The sequence below is a fragment of the Pongo abelii genome, chromosome 13 (assembly GCF_028885655.2).
Source record: "Pongo abelii isolate AG06213 chromosome 13, NHGRI_mPonAbe1-v2.0_pri, whole genome shotgun sequence".
Taxonomy (NCBI): domain Eukaryota; kingdom Metazoa; phylum Chordata; class Mammalia; order Primates; family Hominidae; genus Pongo; species Pongo abelii.
In genome coordinates, this window is record NC_071998.2 from 55,996,937 (window position 1) to 56,019,669 (window position 22,733).

General features: G+C 41.7%; 1 protein-coding gene and 1 long non-coding RNA gene across 2 annotated transcripts in view; one reads left to right on the plus strand and one right to left on the minus strand.

Moving 5' to 3' along the window:
• Nucleotides 1–691: 691 nt before the first annotated feature.
• Nucleotides 692–22,733, plus strand: part of LOC112134904 (uncharacterized) — an 83,838-nt gene continuing 61,796 nt past the window's right edge. The window contains exon 1 of the long non-coding RNA XR_008509698.2: nucleotides 692–3,829. This is a non-coding gene — a long non-coding RNA (uncharacterized LOC112134904). The remainder of the gene's footprint in view (nucleotides 3,830–22,733) is intronic.
• KCNV2 (potassium voltage-gated channel modifier subfamily V member 2) lies at nucleotides 5,186–18,603 on the minus strand. The gene is made up of 2 exons (XM_002819833.6): nucleotides 16,327–18,603; nucleotides 5,186–6,346 (listed from the first exon to the last, which is right to left on the minus strand). The coding sequence occupies exons 1-2, from the start codon at nucleotides 17,680–17,682 to the stop codon at nucleotides 6,065–6,067; spliced, it is 1,638 nt and encodes a 545-aa protein (XP_002819879.4). The 5' UTR covers nucleotides 17,683–18,603; the 3' UTR covers nucleotides 5,186–6,064.

The window sequence follows — 22,733 nt, forward strand, 5'->3', positions numbered from 1 at the left end:
CCTTCCAATGGGAATGAGTAATGTGATTAACAATATCTGCTGTGGACATAGGGAGCGGATGGCAGCATGGGAAACAGATCCATCTCTGGGCATTTCTCTTAACTTCTCTGGGTCTCAGTTATACCACCTGCCAAACAAGGTAAATAAACCTTACCTGAATCAAGGTAAGAGCCTGGTTGAGATGATTTATTGACGTCCTCAGAGGGCACCAAAACTTCTGTTTCTAGGTGCATATATTTGAACAGATTTTATGCACACAATTCCATCATATATTCACAAAAATACATTTGTATATTGGGATGAGGTTGTGTAAGGGAACTCAACAGATTTAGTCATAGAAAACTTCTCCTAAAGATGGTGGAGCCGGAAGCCTTTGACAGGAGAGATGAATCATTTATTGGCACTGAGGTATGCTGATTATCATTTCCTATCAATCATCTGTGAGTTGGATATGGCATTTTTTTTTTTTTTTTTTTTTTTTTTAAAAGACCAAGTCTCACTCTGTCACCCAGGCTGGAGTGCAGTGGCGCGATCTCGGCTCACTACCACCTCTGCCTCCCGGGTTCAAGAGATTCTCCTGCCTCACCCTCCTGAGTAGCTAGGATTACAGGCATGCGTCACCATGCCTGGCTAATTTTTTTGTATTTTTAATAGAGACGGGGTTTCACCATGTTGGCCAGGCTGGTCTCCAACTCCTGACCTCAAGTGATCTGCCTATATTGGTCTCTCAAAGTGCTGGGATTACAGGCATGAGCCACCGTGCCCGCAGACATGCCTCTTTGTTGATAAATCTGAAGACTGTCTTTCTCAGTCTGGGGTGGTGACTGTCAGACAAACATGCCTCATCTATTTGGTGGCTAGTTGGGGAATATGCACAATATATTTTTCTTAAACAATACAAGATGTATTAAGGTTCCAGCAGGAAATAGATGGCACACTCAAGCAATTTAACTGAAGAGATTTTGATAAAGATTCCATTTACACACACAGGTATGATCTGGATGAAGAGAACCAACAAGGCTCGGTAAGATATTCAAGAGTTAGCAACAGTGGGAGGCCATTACTACTCATAGGCCTGAGGGAACAACAGGAGGGAAAGGTGTTTCTATGACCTGTGAATGCTGTGGTTAAACAAGGCTACTCAACTGAGCCACGGCTGTAGGAACTCAACTACTGCTTAGACTAGACAGTAGATAGAGAGAGGGTGAGGAGTACACACCCAGAACATTCTCTCCAAGACTGCTTGGTCATGCTGCAGGGCAAAAAAGGGTAAATAATGGCTGTGGGAGGGCAGAGGGAGAAGGCCCAGCACACCAGAATAGACATAGAAGGTAGAATACAAAATTCACATGAGTTTTAAAAGCATCACATCAGAGGAAACCAGGGAGGGAAAGGAAAGCTGCAGTGTAGGGACCACATTCCCCTCGACTTGGGGAACCAGGACATCAGCCTGGGAGGAGGGAACTGGGAGCTCAACAAAATGCAAACTATTTTCTTGAACCTGGAATCTTTGGAGGCAGGTGATAACTAATGCTTTCCCCTTAAATTTGAGAAAAGTTTCTTGTGAACATGTCCACTAATTTTTTGAAGCTAAGGTGAAACAGGGGAAGTGTTTTTGGCCCAGTCTGGGTTAGAAGATTAAGAAGATAATGTGTATGGCCTTGGGCAGGCACAAGTGAGGGAGCCCCAAAGCCCCTTGGGATGAAGGTTGGGACCCATTTGAATAATGGAGATGGTCTTTTCAGAGCTCTTTTTTGTTGTTGCTTATACTTTGGAAGATTTTCTTTTCTCTTTAACAAAGGAGGCCATCCCAGTCCACCAATCAGATCAACGCTATCTATTTACAATGCCGCACCTGTTGGCCTGGAAACCCATTCCAGCGGCTGGGCCAGAACGGGGGTACTGTCATGTTTTCTTGTTCTTTTCTTGGTTCTACCCCTCCACAAAAAGCCAAACACTCCTCCTGAGATCCCACCATGAGGGCAGAAGAAGAGGCTACGTTGCACTGTACATTAGCATTGTCTAATTTGATAGCCTCCAGCCACACGAGGACATTTGAATCTAAAATAAAATTAATTAAAATTAAGTAAATAAAAAATTTAGTTCCAGAGTTATGTTAGCTGCATTTCATGTGCTCCCTAGCCACACATGGCTGATGGCTACTGCATCAGACAGTGCATAATAAAATTTCCATCATTACAGAAAGTTCTATTGGACAGACTCATCTAGATCCTTGTGCATACCACTGGTTGGGCTAGGGGGCTGGCAACAAGATTCAAAAGCTGTCTTCACCCACAGAATCGTCTCTTCGATGACAGGTGACTCTGTCTGGACTTGTATAGTTTTCCTATCCAGCTAGCAAAATAGTGATGATGATGGTGATAATAGTGACCTAAATTTATTTAGCACTAAATATGTGTCAAATAGTACATTAAGAGATCTATCATATCATTTACCACCACAACCCTGAGAAAGACATCGTTATCATCTCCATTTAAATGAAGCTGAGGGAAATTGTGGTCACACAACTATTCAGTTATGCCATGTGAAATTACCACTATTCAGACATTTTAAAATGCAAATGGAAACTTCATATGGCTTAACCTCTTAGTCAATGGCAGAGCCAGGTTTCAAACCCAGACCCAAAGACCATGTCAAGTTAAAGGAAGCTAAGCCTTTGTAAATGACCACCTTGAAACCTATGTCATAGGAGTGTTGAAGGACTAAGTGACATAATGTTGGTTTTGTGCCTGGTACACAGTGAGGCTTATGAAACATTCTTTTTGTTTTAACTTCCTTCAATCTGTCAGTCTTACTTGCTGGGAAGGCAGTGCTGAGCAGATGTGGCCAGTGAGATTGGGAGGAGTGGGCCACTGTCGTTTCCCAGATTCCCTCCCAGGGATCTGGAAAAGTCCATCTTTGTCATCAAGACCTCTCCCGAGCCTTCCTCCACAGGTCCCTACTCCTTTCTCTCAGGCAGTCTCTTCTGCTGGGAAGGTCTGGACCGTTCTCTCTGGGCTTCAAGCAGGGACGGGATGATGGACATTGGCCCTTCCTAACAGCCCCAGCAGATGCATTTCATCAGTAAATCCCTCCCCTTGGAGACCGCAGAAGGAGCAGGAAGGCTGGAGGTCGACAGGAAGAGGTGGCTGCTGCAGTGAGGGTGTTAGGTGGTTATGTAAGCTGTGCTCCAGACCTGCACGTTGTAACTTTGTTTGCATGATTGTATCTGGCAAAGAAACTAATTAGAAATTTCTCTCTTTTATATTTGGCAAGAGGGGAGAGAAGTCTCCCTTGGCTGACAGGCCTGTTGTTTGGGTGGGTTTTTTAGGACTTGGGGGTAATTTTCATCCATAAGAGGAAACTCAAAAGCAATAGTACAGGATTGCCAGATTTAGCAAATGAAAGTACAGGACACCTTAAATTTGAATTTTAAATAAACAGTTTTTTAGTAGATGTATACACCATGCAATATTTGCAAAATGCTTCTACTAAAAATTATTTATCTTGAAATTTAACTGGTGCTATGGTTGGGATGTGTCTCCTCCAAAATTCAGCTGTTGCCAATGTGATAGTTTTCAGAGGTGGATCCTTTAAGAGGTGATTAAGCCATGAGAGCTCCTCCCTCCTGAAAGTACGTAAGGTCCTTATAAAAAGGGATTCATGTGGTGTTTGGTAAGCTTGCTCTTCTACCACGTGAGGATAAAGTAGTCGTCCTCCCCTCAGGAGGATGCAGCAGTAAGAAACCATCTTGGAAACAGAAAGCAGCTCTCATCAGACAACCGAACCTGCACATGCCTTGATTTTGGGATTCCCAAACTCCAGAACTGTGAGCAATAAGTGTCTGTTCTTTGTAAATTACCCAGCCTGTAGTATTCAGTTATAGCAGCACAGAGTAAGACACCCGAGGCATCCTGTATTTTATCTGGCAACCTTAGGACAGTAGGGCTTCTGTTCACCCTTCAGAGGCCAGGTCATTGCTGATGATAAGAACACTTGGGAGTAAGGGGGAGTGGGATCTAAATAGAGTTTGCCAGTTATAGCCTCCTTTCATAATCATAGCTCCTTATGGGAGGGCAGAGCAAAATGATTTAGACCCCTGGCTCTCAACATGTGTTCCCTTGCACAAGCGCCATCAGCATCACCTGGAACTTTTCAGAAATGCAAATCCTTGAGCTCCATCCCAAGCCTACTGATTCATACCCCAGGGACAGGGCCCAGCATGCTCGGCTTTAACAAGCCCTCCAGGTGATGCTGATAACACAAGTTTAGCCCTCCACCAAGAGCCTTGGGGATCAGACAGACTTGGTCTTGAACCCCAGTCCCACTGTTTACTGGCTGTGTGAACGTAGTGGAATTACTTCTCCAAGCTTCCATTTCTTCCTAAATTAAAAAGTAATCCAATACCTTATTGAGGGATATATTAAGTATTAAAGTTATATGCTCCATATGCAGTCCAAATTGCCTCTCATTGTAGGCAACTATTCTTATCTTTTTCTCTCTCTGTTGCTTGAATCGGCAATTTATTCTTATGACACAAGTATAGGTCCAGCCATGCCCTGAGACAAATTTGAGGGTCTGCATGGCAAGCTCCAGTTACAGAGCAATCTTTGTGTGCTCAGTTCAAAGGAGCCTTTAATTCTCAACACTTCCACTTCCAGTAGTCTCAATTTCTTTGAAGGACAAAGAAATTAAGAGGAAAAGGTTACAGGGAGAGAAAGGACCAATTTCCTGTGGGCACTGGTTCTCTAATCCACAAACAGTGAGAGTGGAAGGCCACATTGATTTAATTCCTTTTGCCCACAGCAATTGTTCAGGAGGTAGGCTATTTTTTTTTCTTCCTTTTGTGGAAAAGAGAGAAAAAGGAGGCCTGAGTTGGTGAGGACCGTATGGGGTCTCCTTCTAATGGGGGAGGATTAGTACATTTAGGCATGTTTCACAAGTCCAATCTGGGGGCTCCCACATTAAATCTAGACAAGAGTTTCTCCAGTTTGGCACTATTGACATTTTGGGTCAGATAATTCTTTGTTATGGGGGCTGTCCTTTGCCTTGTAGGATGTTTAGCAACATCCTCAGCCCCTACCTCCTAGATGCCAGAATTCTCCCTTATTGCCCCTCACAGTATTGGCAATCAAAACCATCTCTAGGCATCAGCTGGCCTCTGAGGAATGAATTTGCCTTTGAGAAACACTGGTCTAGAGATTTCATTAGATAACATCCACTTAAGCAATTTTAATAGCTATCGTTTATTGAGCATTTACACATATCTATTATCCCCAGATTCATTTTACAAGGCAGGTGGTTTTATTTATTTATTTATTTATTTATTTATTTGAGGCAGGGTCTTACTCTGCCATCTAGATTGGAGTGCAGTGATGTGATTATAGCTTACTCTAACCTCAAACTCCTGGGCTCAAGTGATCTCACCTCAGTCTTCCAAGTAGCTGGGACTACAGGTGTGGGCCAGCACACCCAGATAATTTTTAATAAGTTTTTGTAGAGGCAGGGTCTCACTATGTTGCTCAGGCTGGCAGGGTAAGTATTGCCTACATTTTACAGTTGAAGAAACTGAGGCTTAAAGGGTTAGAGTCACTTGCCTAAAACCATACAGCTGGTAGCTCTGGGATTCTGACTAAGGTTGGTCTAACTCCAAAGCTTGTATAATTCCTGCTGTAACACTCCCTCTCTCTGGAAAGTTAAGAATTTAAAAAAAAATTTAAAGTAAAAAAAATTTTCTCAAATCAACTCAAGTCCAAAAATATTTATTGAGCTAGATGCCACGAGAAGCTACAAGAAAAATCTAAGCTGTGCTCCTCTCAGGTTTTCAATATCAATGTCATTGAGAAGGTCAGATGTTTCACACAACATAGTGAAAGAGCACTATAAGACATTCTGAGTTTGGGCCAAAATGAGTACTTCTAGAGGCAGAACTTTGTGAACGAAATGGCCTTTGTGTATGTCTGCTTCACATTTCCTTTTGCTGCCAATCATAATGATTGAAAAAAAAGAGAGCAATGAAGCCTTGAAGTTCATGGAATCTACCAGCCACATGTCCTATAAAATATTAATTCTCTTGTCTTGGAGTGGGCTGTGGGTTGCTTCCAACCAAACACTCAGCTATCTTCTTTCTGGCTCTCTGCATGAAGTTCACCTCTCCCCTCTCCCTACGCATGGCGGTATACTCATAAGCCTTCAGCTTGCTGTAGTAATCAGAAAACTTGTTGTAGAGGATGGAAATGGGCATCCCGTTGAGAATGATCCCGAAAGCAATGCAGAGGAAAGCAAAAAACCTGCCCAGGTGGGTCTCTGGGTACATGTCTCCGTAGCCCACGGTGGAGATGCTCACCTGTAGAGGAAGGAAAGCAGGATGGAATTGTTAGCACTAAGATCGGGGAGGAGAAGAAAGGGAGAGGAGCAAGCAGGGAAGCGTCCTCCCCGTGGGTACACATGGGAAGTGTAATGGCTTCCCATGGAGCCTGCTGTAGGAGGTACCAGGAAGACTCCCTGTAGGACCTGTGTCATGAAAAGAACAGAAGCTATGGATGGAGCTGAAAGACTGGCTGAAATCCTGACTACGACTCATGCATGTTTGAATGTAAGATATGGGAGGAGGTAATACCTATTTGAAAGGGTTGTTGTAAAGAGCATTTAAAACAGTATGTTAAGTTCCTGGTGTAGAACGTGCTCAGTAAATGATCTTTGCCTCCCTAACTCAGCTGGGACCAGATTCAAGATAGTGGGTCCCTGGGTTTGCCTGTACACTGTATGTATTGAAAAAATCTTGGGCTTAGAACAGACATGGGTTCAAGTCCTGACTCTGAATCTTTCCAGTTGAGTGACCTGGGGCAAAACCTTCAGACTCACTCTCTCTCTTTTTTTCTTTCTTTTTCTTTTTTTATTTAAAACAGGAGACAACCATCTAACTCTCAGGATTCTTGTGAAGGCTAAATAAGAAAATGAATATAAAGCACTGAACACAGTACCAGGCATACAAAAGGCATGAAACTCTTCCATTGTCTTCCTCTCATCTTTAAAATGAAGGCAATTATAACACTTTTCAAAGTTGTTATGTAGTTCAAATGAGAGACTTTATATGAAGATGCTTTAATTGCAGATGTCTGGAGAAACACTCTCATTATTTTGTAAACGGACTTTTGTAAGATATCACTCACCAAAACTATGTTCACCCCTGCATGAAATACTTCCCGTTACTCTTGTCATACTGATTTAAATCCCACTAATTGGAGATTTATTTAGGTTAACAAGCTTCTGGGTTTTTTGTTTGTTTTGTTTTAATTATTATTATTATACTTTAAGTTTTAGGGTACATGTGCACCATGTGCAGGTTAGTTACATATGTATACATGTGCCATGCTGGTGTGCTGCACCCATTAACTCATCATTTAGCATTAGGTATATATATCTCCTAATGCTATCCCTCCCCCCTCCCCCCACCCCACAGCAGTCCCCAGAGTGTGATGTTCCCTTTCCTGTGTCAACAAGCTTCTGTTTTAAAATGCAGATACCCATGGGACTAGTTATCAGTTATCAGAGAAAACCCTGTGAAAATTCCTTGGGGACTGTTTTTTATGCCTCATGTACTCCCTCTGATCCCCAGAGTATTGGCTAAATTACTAGAAGCCTTTTAAGCAGAGCTGTTGCTCACAGTTGTAAAAATTTTTGCGTTGCACAACTCCAGGAGGCACTCTTTGCTTTGTGTATTTGAGTAGTTGTTGCCATAATTTTCCAGCAGACGGCAGTAAAGCATATGGTCATCTTGTTGATCCATGCTGAGGTGGCCGTTAGCTTAGCAGTGTAAATATTTTTGTTTTGATGATGTAAGGGTTAGTTTGAACCTGGAATAGTGCAGTTGATTGATTAGAATGAAATGGAGATGTGAGCCAGCTGGACAAAACTGAGGGCACTGATAACCACAGCTCCATCCAGCCCACGAAAAAAGGAAGGGTACACCTCCTTTCTGGGGCTGATGATGCATCTCCTCTCACTCGCTGCCCTGTCTCTGGTGAGAGGTCATGCAGCCTTTTTCTGCAGGGTCAGAATACAAGCAAGCATCCAAGAGAGGCAATGTGGTGTAGATAAGCTGAAGGAAACAGGGACTACAGTAGACTTAGGGTCTGAATCCACTTCTGAATCCCAGCTGAATAAGTTGGGCAGATCACCTAAATTCTCTCGGCCTCAGTTTCTACTTTTGAAATGTGTGGTATCTACCTCATAGAGTTGCTACAGGAATTGAAGGAGTGTCTGGCACAGGGTGTGTAAGCAATATCAGTATATATATATCATGTAGGCAATCCCAGGGTCCCCCATCCTGAAGCTGGCCCCCACTGAGGAGAGACAAAGACCAACATTTATTGAGTGCATTCTACACCAGCAACTCTATATATGTTACGCTTATCAGACCCTCAGGCTGTGGAAACAAGCTCCTCCCTGACTCTGCCCTCTGGCTCCAGTAGAGAATCTCCTTTTCCCAACTTCTGGACCAAGGGGTGATGTGAGGCAGTGATAAAGTGAGCTTGTGGGTTAATCTCAAAGTCTTCTTGGTTGCGTGAGTGGGTGTGTGTGTGTTTTTTTTTTTTTTTTAAGTTCTAGGGTACATGTGCACAACGTGCAGGTTAGTTACATATGTATACATGTGCCATGTTGGTGTGCTGCACCCAGTAACTTGTCATTTAACGTTAGGTATATCTCCAAACGCTATCCCTCCCCCCTTCCCCCCACCCCACAACAGGCCCCGGTGTGTGACGTTCCCCTTCCTGTGTCCGGGTGTGTGTTTCTTGTCATTGACCACACCAAAAGTCAAAGAACCCCAGGCTGATCTCTCTCCAGTTGTGTGAGCTGAACAATAGCTTTCATTTGTCACTAACACCATTACTCACACCTCTGGATGAAAGTTTAGTCAACTTTCCCTGGAGGAGGCCTAAAGGGAGTTAGGATTTAGGAGTGAGTGGCAGGAAGGGGTAGTTTAGAACACCGGTCCCCAACCTTTTTGGCACCAGGGACCGGTTTTGTGGAAGACAATTTTTCCCATGGACGGGGTTGGGGGAGGGGATGGTTTCGGGATGAAACTGCTCCATCTCAGGTTGTCAGGTATTAGTTAGATTCTCATAAGGAGCAAGCAACCTAGATCCCTCGCACGCGCAGTTAACAATGGGGTTCCCACTCCTGCGAGAATCTAACGCTGTGGTTGATCTGACAGGAGGCAGAACTTAGGCGGTAATGATTGATGGCCCTCCACTCATCTCCTGCTGTGTGGCCAGGTTCCTAACAGGCCACAGACAAGTACCAGTCCACAGCCCTGGGATTGGGGACCCTGGTTTAGAACATGAGACATCCACGGAAGTCCAATGCAGAGGCCTTGGAGGAAACAAGTCACTTAAGGGTTCAGGATGGCGGGGATGGGAGAGGGCAGGAAGACACTGAAGAAGAAAATAATTAAGATAAACTGCTTATTTTAAACTTTTGATCATTCTGCATACTGGCTTTGCTTCACCCTTAAGCCAAACTTCTTTTTTTTTTTTTTGGCTGAACTTTGAAAAGTCAAAAGCAAAGAGAATTGGCTTAAAGAAGAATAAATATCTGATGTGCATAATATGATCCAAATATTTTTGTATATCTTCAATCTATTTTTAGAGAACAGATCTCTTCTGCTAGAAGGCTATGTGTGACTGGTCCCCAATAATTTATTCAAAATTTACAGTTAATTTATGTGTTGTCTATTTTGTGAATAATTTGACTCAACAAGTAATCTGTTTCTTGCTCCTTGGCTCCAGGAGGAACTCAGGATTCCTTGGCTTTGGGGAACTTTTTTTCCACATTGCATAGGCCAAGCCATTTCTCCCTAGATGGGAATTAAAAGCTGAAGGCCCCAGACTGACCCAAGTGACCTCACAGAATGAGTTGTCACATTAGCAGGAGTTGGGTTTGGAAATGTGACCAAAATTTCCACAATCCATCTTAATATACTGAAGAAAACTGGCTAGCTCAGCAACTCTGCAAACTGGAAACTTAACCATTCTGCTGTAAACGTACATACTTTCCTTAGCCTTGGGTCCCAAAGCCAGAATGTGAACTTCCCCTGGCAGTTTACTCACTAAACAACAAATCCTGGCCTGCCATATATTATGAGGATAAGCATCAAATTTTTCTCCAAAACTTCAGAATACTTGGATTTCTCATTTAACAAGACAACTTTGTTTCCCTCATAATGAACAAGGAATAGAAAAAATCTTGGCACCCAGTAGTCCATGCATTCAGGAATTTATGATCCTAGGGAATAAAACTTATTTTTCAAAATAACACTTTCTGTTTTCCAAAGGAATCAGAGGTGGTGAAGATGGACCTTTTTTGGATAAAATTATTATAAGCCTCAATACATGTTGTCCTTCAAAGGATTTAGCTTCAAAGGCTGTACTTACTCATGCTATTATTGCAACAAGTATATTTGGAATTCCTGTTTTGAATTATAGTCTGCACAGTAGATTCAGTGGCAGCAAGCGGTCATATCCACCTTGATGGCGTACTCTAAGTGTCAATCTTAAACCAAAGTGTCTTAACTATTTTAAATATTGAATCTAGCCTTAAAAAGATAAAGATTTAGCAACATAGAAACAAGTGGATGTGTCACAAACTCTGAAGGTAATTCCTCAGTGGAATTCAAAGAATGTCTTGATTAGTGGAAGCACTGTTAGAATGAGGTCATGGGTGACTACCTTCAGGAGAACAACAACCCTCATCTGTATATTACAGTTCTGACATGTTTGTAAGTGGTACAATAAGCGGTAGGTGTGCACAGCTAAAGCAAAACCACAAATGTAACTTTGAGATCTATTAATCTATCCACAGAAAGGTGCGCAATAATGATGCTCTCCACATCCTCAGCTTCCTTGCATTTCTCCCTGCCCTCAACAATGCTGTCATGTTCCACTCACATCGTATTGGCTAACATGAGGAACATACTTTAAAGACATAAAAGGAGACCACTCCAAAATTGGGAATCCATAAGATCAAAAGTAGTAACAATGCCTAAGAGCCTTTACCCCGTCTATAGCTCCTGTGCTATTTCTGAAGGAGCTAGAACTCTACTACTTTCTGTGCCAGATATTTATATGTTGTCTCTTAGTCCCAAGCCTGACACCCTTCTGTATTTTATTCTATAATTCCAGAACTGGGAGTCTGCAAACTACATTTCCCAGATTCTCTTGCCCACTGTCTTCTAGTAATGTTCTGCCTGTAAGAGACTGGAAGATGGTATGAGGACATAAGGGTCTCTTATCCTGCCTCTGGTTTCTGCTGTCACTCCTCCAATTGCAGCCAATAGTTACGTTTCAGTCATTTTTTGGCATTCCTGGCATCAGCCTCATGGTGCCAATTTAGGAGTCCCTGCAACAGCTACACAGAGGCCCCTCCTCTGGACTCTCAGCTTCTGGTAGCAACACCTTTTCCCATTTATTCTCCCAATTCTAGGGCCAATAGCTACTCCCTGCAATTACCAATCTCTGGATTATCTCAGTTTTCTCTTTCTGCTTTTCCAGTCTTCTTTTTTTTTTTCTTCTAGTCTTCTAACAACTATCTATTTCCTTGTATTAAATTCCCTGTTTGAAATATTCACCTTGGTATCTATTTTCCTGACTGCAACCTAATTTATTTTTCAAATGGGTTTCCTCAAAGCAATCAATGAACAAAAATAAAATAATTTCAGTGATCTTGTAAGTGCCACCTATTGGCAAGGTAATGAAAACATACCTTAGAGAAACAAAGATGGGAGCAAGGTCTCTGGGACAAAATGATCTGGTGCCTCAACTAGAGATAAATTTTCTTTTTGAAAAGTTAGTTTTTGAAGGAATGAGTTCATGCCATAGTCTCCTGTTTGGTTTCTACAGCTTTAACTTGCCCTGGAAAACTCAGAAGGAAATGGTTCATTGAAAGTCTACTTACTCTTTTCTACTTAAAAACATATCCATGCCCCCCACCCCCCGACCCCCAGCAAAAAAAAAAATAAGGAAAAAAAATGTAATATGTTGAGGCTAAAAAAAAAAAAGTAAAAGAAAAAAAACTATACCCACACAGGAGGCCAATGATTACAGCTTCATCATAGAGCCCATTGTTCTTGTTTAGCTGTGCTGTGCATTTCCTACCCCCAGGCAATCCAGAGAGCCCCAAGATGGCTGGAGCTGCTTTAGGCGTGGGCCTGTTTATCTGGACTCTCAGAAGTTTTCCCATGAGGGAACAGCTGACCTTCTCGTATGTTTTATAGGTTCTTTCTTTTCCTCTGTAGAAAAAGAATCATTTCTGTTTTATTTTCTTCCCAAATGAATGTAGAAGCAAAGGTTATTGCTTCCATGTGATAAAGACTATCAACTAGTCAGTTATGGTAGCTTCTATTTATTGCAGACTTACTATAGACTAGCAGTTTACATATGTTTCCTATTACATTAGTGCTCACAAATAACCTCCATTTGACAGATGAAAAAGACAGGTCTATGTTACATCCTAATACATGAGCATTTGTAGACATAAATGTCCAGGAGGGATTTGTTTTGCAGCTGCAGGAGAATTCACAATAATGAAAATTACTGTATTTTTCTTAAATCCCTGAGTTGAATTACAGAGAAAGTTTGCAGGATCCTTGGCATAGAGAGAAGAAAGATTATTAAAAGCAAGTCAGATTTGGTGTTGTCTGAAAGCATTAAAAATACATAAAAGAATGGATAAGAGAAACTCTCTGTAATGTGGGATGAATATTTCACAAAGGATACAGCCCCACAATGGTGAAATAAAATGCCAATTATATTTTTCTTTATCTCATCTTTAAAGTTTCAATTTGTGAGTGTATACTTTCTGATATGTATAATATATTTGAGCAGTAATATATTACTGCAGGAGAAAGATTGCATTATTGGAACTAATTCTTTACATCTTTCTGTATCCAAGCTGTTTGCCATATAACTTTGCAGTGCCCTCCTATGGTGGGTGGGCTAACCTGCCCTGCCCTTTGACGTGCAGCTTGGCCATGTGACTTACTCTGGCCAATGGGCTGAGCAAATGCCATGAACAGACACTTATGAAGTGTTTGCATGATGGGGCTTGCATTCTCTCTCTTATTCTTTTCCACAGCCATGGACATGTGGCTGCTGGAGTCTGCTAGAGGAATGCAGACATGTGGCCTAGTGTCTCCCTTCATGCCAGCTGACCATCAGGCATGTGAATGAGTAACGACAGCCTCATGAAAGAGAAGAAACTTCTAGTTGAAACCAGAGTATACGCTGACTTTTAAATTCATGAGCTAAATAAACGCTTGATGTTTTAAGCCACTGAGTTTCAGGGTGGTTGGTGATGCATCGTTATTATGGCAATAAATAACCTCTAATTTATTTATAAATAAATACACATTTATCATGGGTATGTGCCCCAAATTTTTAAAAATAAGATGCATGATCAATAAAATGCTTAGAAACCACTAGATCAGTTACTTTTATGAATCCTCTTCTCAGATTGTCATATCTGTTTAGTCAGGTGCATTTAGATGAGTCTCCTTTCATCTTTCAAAATGTATCTCAATGTCATCTTCTCCAAAAGGGCTTCTCTGACTATCCTACTAAAGACAGACTCTACCGCCTAAATCACTCTCAGTCTTCTTATCCCACACAAGCTATGCCAATACCTGAAATTATTTATTATGTGTCTTTCTCCATTAGAATGTAAGCTCCACAAGAGAAAAAAACTTCATTGTTTTTTCTTCTCCTACCCTGTATCCCTAGTGTTTAGAATACTACTGGGCACATTGGAGGTACTCAAAAACTTACTGTTCAATGAATGAATAAGGTGAATTTTTGTGTGTTACATGACAAATTCGTCCTAATATTTTGTTTCTTTTCACTTTGCATCTACATACTGGAAACAAGACATGTTGTCCACATCAATTCAAAATGTTCTTTTCTCTTTGCTCTATTGAGAATATGAACCTTTAGTCTGTATTATGCAGTGTAGTTAGAGGTACAGAGAAGAACTGGATTAACAACATAGCAGTCCTGGGGAACAGAGAGGTCTTAGAATATTCAAGGGCAATTGCTCCCATTGTTTTCATAGATTAGTTTAGAAATAAATACAAATGATCAGTCTTTTATCTAATTTATAACGAATTTTACTGGTATAAATAATTTTCAGAATAAAATGGACAAAGACCATTGATAAAGGGTAAGGTTTGTAAATGGGATGGTTGGAATGTGCAAAATTTGGCCTGTGAAAATAGTGCCTGATAGAGATAATGGCTTCAAAAGGAAATTCATACAGATAAGAGCAATAATTGGTAATATTTATTATTGATAAAAACTGGTGATTCAATTTTTGTAAAATTTATGAAAAACATTGATTTTGAGTTAAATAATGCCAGTTAACATAAAAAGAGATAATTTGAAAGGTTTAGAATTCATTGTACATTGAACAGATCAGAAATTTAAGTGAGATCAATGGGTATTCAGTTCAAAAAAATTTACTGGTAAAAATACAACATGAGTAATATTCTTTATGTATTTTATTTTAATTAAAATTTTTTCTCTAGCCATATCCCTTTGAAAGTAACATAACTTTTATCAAAGTATTTGTTAATATACAAAAGGTTGAAAAAACTTTTGTGGGTTAAAACTGCAGTATCAGAGAGTGTACTAGATCCAGTGCCTACATGCACTAGCCTTTAAAGATGTTTAGATGAATAGAAATTTGACTCTCAAGTGTTGTATCATATCATCAGCGTGTGGATTTACTCTTCTGCTTTCCTGCTTTAGTCACCTCCAAAGTAAATGTCATTTGCTGGGGACAAATCATCAACCACGAGCCTCATCTGTACACATGGTTTATCTACTATAGGGATGACCTTCCTTCATTTGGAATATGATCAGAGAAGCAGAATTTGGCTAGCTCATTCAGAAAAGCATCGTGTCATCCTGCCACTGAAGAAAGCTCACATATCCTCTATACATACGAGCTCCCTGCTTTCAAGGGAAGGAAGACTCACTGAACTGCGGACTTTTACATGTCCAACCTCCCCTTTTAGAAGTGAGAAAGCAGAACTGGAAGTGAGGGATTAAGGTTTCACAGTTAATTATTCAGGGTCATGGTTAATTATTGACAGGTCTTGGACTAGAATCAGGTTTTCTAAATCTCATATCATGCTACATTGCACTGTCAGTGGCCTTGGGTTGGTTTGTCTCAGAAGTGCATACCAGACTATGGTTTATGACATACACAATGTTAATGTTGAAAATATCTACTTTCTGACATGGGAAAACTAGTTATATTTGCTTAATGTCTTTAAAGGTATTACAATCTACTTTTCAAAAGAAAACTAAAGAAACCATACATTCAATTCTTTCCTTCATATATGCCAACTTATTCATTGATCTGAGAAGACCTGATTAACATTTATTTCCAGGGATTCAGCTACCACAACTCAAAATACAGATATTTGAGTAAACAGCACAAGTTATAGAAAGGCAAAGGCCAAAGAAAACAATGACAAAAAATAGCTATTACACTAACTGTACAAATTCAGCAATGCATGCAAAAGAACTAAAACTTGAAAGAGACAGTGCTTGGGTGTGGGAAAGGCATGGATTTTGGAGTTGGAGAGGCCTGAGTTTCAGTTCTGGCTTTGCCACCTCTAGCTGTGTGTCCACACTCAAACTCTCTGTACTTCAATTTCACTATCTGTAAAATGGGGCAATAATACAGGGTCCTGAAAGAACTTTAGTGAAGTCAGAGCAAGTTTCAATTTGAGATGCTTCTTTCCACACTCAGATTTAACTGGAACCAGAGGTGGTGGGATTTCAGTTGGAGTCGACGTGGTTCAGCCAAGTCTCACCTCCTTCTCCGCATAAATCTACAGTTTCTTTCAAAAACTGAAGCCATTTCTGCTTGTCCCCTTAAAAAAAAATGGTGGTCATGACCATCTCAAAGGCTGTGATGCCAAAATGAGATGAGCTTTGTCAGGACACTGGATGCTCAATAACTGCTAAATAACAGTAATGATGATGAATCTTCTTTAAAATCTATTTTTCAAAGCTTTGAAGACTAAATCTAGATTTGGAGATTTCTACGACTAAGTCAATTTCAGTTACTTACTGATCTGCTGAGATTCTCTTTCCAACACTTTGACATCCACCGCCGTTTTGTTAGCTGTATGCAGCGATTGGGGGTGGGGAGGAAGAAGAGGATCAGAAGCCAAAGCCTGGTGGCTGATAACCAGGGAAGGGAGGAGCAGCTCACTGGGCTGGGGAAGAGGATGGGAAAGCCCAGGGCCAAAGGACTCACCGCGGCCCACCACCAGGAGTGGGGGATGGTGGTGAAGTTGGTGCTGGGCACATCGTGCTCCACAGAGTAGACAGCCGCAGAGAAAGTGAAGATGCCCATGGCGATGAAGAGCAGCAGGCAGCCCACCTGCTGGTAGCACTGGCGCAGTGTGAAGCCGAAGGCGCGCAATCCGGTGGAGTGGCGCGCCAGCTTGAGGATGCGGAAGATGCGCATGAGGCGCATAACGCGCAACACCTGACCCACCTTACCCACGCTGCCCACCGTCTGGCCGCGTTGGTGATCCTCGCCCGTGAAGCACTCAAGCAGCAGCTGAAGGTAGAGCGGCAGGATGGCCACCAGGTCAACCAGGTTGAGGGCGCTGCGTGCGAAGCGCCTCAGGTCAGGCGTGGAGGCTAGGCGCAGCAGGTACTCGAGTGTGAAGAAGCCGATGCACAGCATCTCCACGTGCTCCAGGATGGGCCGCAGGTCTGGGCTGCCCTCGTCCTGCTCCGAGTGCTGCTGCATCTCCTCCACGGTGTTGAGCGCCAGCGCCACCACGGAGACGAGCACGAAGATACTGGAGGCCACCCCGATAGCCTTGGCGGCCACCGAGGAAAATGGCTTCTCCATGAGGTTCCAGAGGCGGCGCCGCTGCGGGCCGTAGAACCGCATGTCGCGGAAGAGTTCCTCCGCCTCCTCGACCTGCGCCTGGGCGCGCAACTCGTGCTGGATCTTGAGCTGTTCGCTCAGCTCGTCGCGCCGCTCCTCGAAGCAGATGCGGCAGCAGCGTGGCGTGTACTTGAGCCGCACACCCCAGTAGCCCAGCTCCTCCAGGAAGCAGCGTGGACACAGCTCATCGAGCACCAGCAGCACCCCGGACAAGTAGAAATTGTAGACCAGCTGGAAGACGGCCGGGTCGCGGTCGAAGAAGTATTCGTCTGTCTGCTCCTCGTAGTCGTCGCAGAGGCTTAGCTGGCGGCTGCGGCTGGTGGAGGTGGCCAAGCGACCTAGGCGCGTCTTGGGGAAGCTGGCCAGCTCGCAATAATCCAGCTGGTAGCTGTGGCCACCCACGTTCACATTCAGCGTGGACAACAGGGCCGGAGGGTCGCTGGGGCCTTCAGGCTTGGCGGTGGTGACCTCCTCTGCCTGCTGGTCCTCCTCTGCCAGGTCGTCCTTCCACTGGTCCTCCTCCTCCCCATCTTCGTCTTCCTCGATGTAGTAGTTATAGTTGCCCTCTGTCCAGCCTTGGATGCTGGCCTGGGAGCCGGAACGGGCCCCCAGGGAGCAAATGCTCCTGCGGTGTTGGCTGCCCTCATTCTCCGTCGTGTTCCAGGGCTTGTAGCTCCAGGACCGTCTCCTCTCGCTCTGTTTCAGCATGGCTGCGGAAAGTGGACTCCTTGCTTTTTCCTCCTGGCTGTTGTAGGGTCCCTAACCTGTTCACTGCCTCTAAGAGGATGGATCACGTGGCCTGCACTGTCTTAGAGAGGCCAGCCTGGACCAGCACACCTAGGGGCTCAGACATTGCCACTGGAGCTGCCCCTCCTCAGGTCCTGGGCAGGCCAGCCCAGCCTGCAGGGTCTGAACGCAGTCAGCTGTTGACTGCTCTAATCTTGCTGATTTGGAAGAAGCAAGTGTTAGGAGAGATTTAGAACCTCTTAGCCCATTTCCTCCCCCACTCCCTTGACCCTGTGACGTAGAGGATGATTATGTGGTCTTAAATCTCTAGAGAATCAGAAGAAGGCAGAGATTATTGCTAATAAAAATGTCGGTCAACCTTGCTCTTAGGAAGTGCTCAATGTATGTGTGCTGAGATGAAATCAACTGAATTAGCTGTAGAATACGGATGCCTGTGTCTTCAGCTTTATGGTTGAGATGGTAGCCTCTGCCCTAGGTAAACTCACCATCAGCAGGGATGACGCATAGCAACGGAACAAAGCTGACTTCATGACAAGTCAGTTTCCCTCTCAGCATAACTTTTTGTTTAGAGCATATGAGATCTAAAGCCATCTCCTTCTTGTCCATTCACATGAGCACATTTTTTTTTTTTTTCAAATGGATTCTCCCTGGGGCACTGCTCAGGTCCAGTCAGATCTTTGAGTCAGCTTCAGCTTCTCTCTCTCTCCTTTTTGTCTCCTCCCTTTCTCTTAAAGGATAGGGACATGTTGCAAGGTAGAATTCCAGGAATGGTAGGAAGATGTTTTTAGGGCCTCACAACCCTGCTCAGCAGTATTAGGCCATATTTAAAGGGAGCCTGACTTCCACCCAAAAAAAAAGGGTCTTCTTCATCCTTCAAAATATCACTTTTTGAAAAAAAAAAACCTTTTCATGATTAAGGCACTGTGCAAATGCTGGATATGCAAAAACGATGGAGACACAGTTGTAGCAGTCAAAGAACTCCTGGTTTTGTTGGGGATATAAACATGCAAGGATAACAAAAGATGCAGTAAATACTGGGGAGGAGAGAAGCAGGAGGGATTTGCTTTGAGCAGGGAATTGGTTTTTTGATTCAATTTATTTTGCATAGCTAATACACATTCATGATAAAAAATTTTAAAGGTACAAAGGCATATTACAGTAGAAAGTTTATGTCTTTCCCAACCATAATTTCAAGCCATCAGGTGTACCTCAAGGAAACAACCACTATTACTGCCTTTTGGCTATCCTTCCAGAAATATTCTAAACATATGTAAGCAAAAATACACCTACCTTTATCCATCATCTCAATACCTCTTCATTATTAATAGAAATCATAGAATGCTATACACTTTGCCTTTTCCAGTTGGCCATATGAAAGATGTTTTCATATCTGAACACAAATATCTAACTTATTTTAAAAATAGCCACTGAGCACTTTCCTAATGACATTCAGGATGTTTCTACCTTTGCTTTTATAGACAATTATGCAACAAATACCTTATATGTACATCACTTTACACATGTTCAAGATATATAAAGGATAAATTCTTAGAGGTGAGATTACTAGGTCAAAGATTGCACATTTGTAATTTTGATTAGTAGTGCTAAATTTCTCTCCATAAAAGTTTTACCAATTTACAATTCACCATCAATGGTTGAAAATGTCTTCTTATACTTTTTTAACTCTACCAATTTTGCAAGTGAAAATGATATGTGGGTTAATTTGTATTTCTTATAAATGGGATTGAACACTGTTTCGTGTGATTAAAAGCTATTTCTTCTTCTGGGAACTGTCTGTTCATCTACTTTGCCCATATTTTCCATTGAATTGTTTACATTTTTCTTATTGATTTGTAGGAGAGCTTAATATATTATGAAAAAAGACCCTTTACTTGTGATATGGATTGCAAATTTTTTCTCAGTTTTTCCTTTAATATTTTTTCCATGTAAAAATATTTATTTTATGATTTCTGGGTGTTGTGTAGTATTAGAAAAGGCTTCACCTCTCTGTAATTAAAACTTTTCTTTTTATAGTTTTATTTTTAATATCAGACATTAATTTTGATGTAGAGTGAACTAGGGGCCTAACTTTATTTTCCAAGCTTTTATCCAGATGTTTCAACACATTAATTGCATAATCCATCATTTCCTCACTGATTTGTGGTACTATCTTTGTCACTTAGTTGAGTTTTAACTATGCTTCAAAGTTGTTGAGACAGGTAACATTACGAGGTCTGCATCTGCTAGCATGGCATTCACCGATGTTGTTTAGCTTGCAATAGGCCTCAGATCTACAAGCTTATGGTAAAGCTTCTTACCAGGCTTAGCCTTTAAGTTCCTAAATGTATTTCTAGCGTTCCCTTTTTGGTATACAATATTGATGTTGTTTTGCTAGCCACACACTTAATTGCTTTCCAAGTCTATCTTTTCTTTATATTGTGCTGAGTACTGCCATAATAGATTTTGCATGTTGCATAAATTCACCTTTTCTCTTCAGAACCAATTATACTATCATAAAAAGTAAAGACTGGGTGCGGTGGCTCATGTCTGTAATCCTAGCACTTTGGGAGGCCGAGGTAGGTGGATCACTTGAGGTAAGGAGTTTGAGACCAGCCTGGCCAACACGGTGAAAACCCATCTCTACTAAAAATACAAAAATTAGCCAGGCTGGGCATGCTGGCGGGTGCCTGTAATCCCAGCTACTCAGGAGGCTGACACACAAGAATTGTTTGAACCCGGGAGACAGAAGTTGCAGTGACCTGAGATCATGCTGCTATACTCCAGCCAGGGTGACAGAGTGAGACTTGGTCTCAAAAAAAAAAAAAGTAAAAATATCACCATTTTCATATTTTTATCTTCTTCTTTTTCAGTTGATATACTATTTTTTTTTTTTTTTTTTTTGAGACCAAGTCTCACTGTGTTGCCCAGGCTGGAGTGCAGTGGCATGATCTCGGCTCACTGCAACCTCCGCCTCTTGGGTTCAAGCAATTCTTCTGCTTCAGCCTCCCGAATAGCTGGGATTACAGGCACCCGCCAGCATGCCCGGCTAATTTTTATATTTTTAGTAGAGATGGGGTTTTGCCATGTTGGCCAGGCTGGTCCCAAACTCCTGATCTCAGGTGATCCACCCACCTTGGTCTCCCAAAATGCTGGGATTACAGGTGTGAGCCACCACACCTAACCCATATACTACCACTTATCCAAACTTTCAACACTTAAAAACTATGGAATTAGTAATGTTTGTATGGCATCTAGAAGCTAAGCACAAACACCATATCCATACAGTAGATTGAGGAATATTACCTGAGTAGACCACACTTAAGTGACTATTACACCCCTGGCATGAGTAGTTGCTTGGATTTTGCCCTAATGTATATGCATGTAAGTGCAACATTAGATGAGTATACACATATATAGACAGTTTCTAATAAAACTGTCCAACAATGGTTGACTCATAATGTGGAAAACAGCCTCTTTTTTAAAAATTTTATTTTACTTTAAGTTCCAGGATACAAGTGCAGAATGTGTAGGATTGTTACATAGGTATACATGTGTCATGGTGGTTTGCTGCACCTATCAACCCGTCATCTAAGTTTTAAGCCCTGCATGCATTACCTGTTTGTCCTAACGCTCTCCCTCCCGTCACCTCTCATTCCGACTGGCCACGGTGTGTATCATTCCCCTCCCTGTGTCCATGTGTTCAGCTCCCAATTATGAGTGAGAACATGTGGTGTTTGGTTTTCTATTCCTGTCTTAATTTGCTAAGGGTGATGGCTTCCAGCTTCTTCCATGTCCCTGCAAAGGACATAATCTTATTCCTTTTTATGGCTGCATAGTATTCCATGGGAAAGCACCCTCTTTCTTTTTTTTTTTTTTTTTTTGATAGTTGTCAGAAATTTTTATTTATTTAAAGTAACATTGGTTATTGATTAGACATATTATGGTTTAGGGTATGAGATATAGTGTCCAATGTGGTATTATTAGTTTAATATATATCTACTTGTGGCAATAGTGAACAGTTTCAAGAGGTGAATACATAATTTAAATGGGAGAATGACATAACTGCACTTTCATTTCAATGTCTGAGTTTGATAACCAAAAAGACTTGCATTTTTAGATAAACATTTTCTATTTCCCAAATCTCAAGACCTGGATACAAACACCCTCTTTCTGAATGCATTTAAGAATCAGTCAAGCAGGCTGCAAGGGAGACCTGCAGAGGGTGGAAAGTAGGACTGGATGACCTTCATGTCCCCTTCTTGCCTTTAAATTACTAAGATTCTAAGTCTTTGCTTGATAATCCATTTATCTTGAATTCTCTTCTGACCTTCTTCTTATATCTTTGGCTTCCAAAAGTCAGCTCAGACATTGTCTTTCTCTTTCAGTGATTCTTCTCTGACATTGCTGTGTTTCTCCAAGGTGAATCAGCTGTCCCATCTCAGTGTCTTCAATTAAGATAGTATATACCACTATCTTACAACATGAGACACTTGTTTTAACTAAGAGTGATTAAATTTTTTTCTCTAAAAGTTGCATAAGTGCATTGTAGAAAAATTTAAAAATAGAAACCAGAATACCAACAATTGATACAATATTAAATAGTAAATAGAATGTCCAGATACAGTTATGTTAATGTTTACACCTATCCTATAGTATAGGTGCTATTATTAATCCTATTTTACAGGTGAGAAAACAGAAGTTAAGTGTCTGTTTTACAGTAGCTTGGCCAGAATGTCATTATTATTATTATTATTGTTATTATTTGTTAATCGATAGGTGAAAGTTGCATTACATGTTTGCTTTAGCCAACTCTATATGAATGATTTATTTGCATGTTCCTCATCTCCTCTGAAGTTTTTAAGGGAAAGGATGATCTTGTCTCTGTGGCCCCAGCACTAAGAAGGGGGTCTAGTATGGTAGCAGATTTAAAAAAATTATTGAAAGGATATGCAAAATCTTACCATATGACTTCTTACAACTGCATGTGGATCTACCATTATCTTAACATAAAA

Excerpts from the sequence above, each read along its gene's own strand:
- KCNV2 (XM_002819833.6), bottom strand. The coding sequence starts at position 17,682 with ATGCTGAAACAGAGCGAGAGGAGACGGTCCTGGAGCTACAAGCCCTGG. Across the intron at positions 6,347-16,326 it reads ACTCCTGGTGGTGGGCCGCG|GTGAGCATCTCCACCGTGGG; the intron begins GTGAGTCCTTTG and ends CTTCCTCTACAG.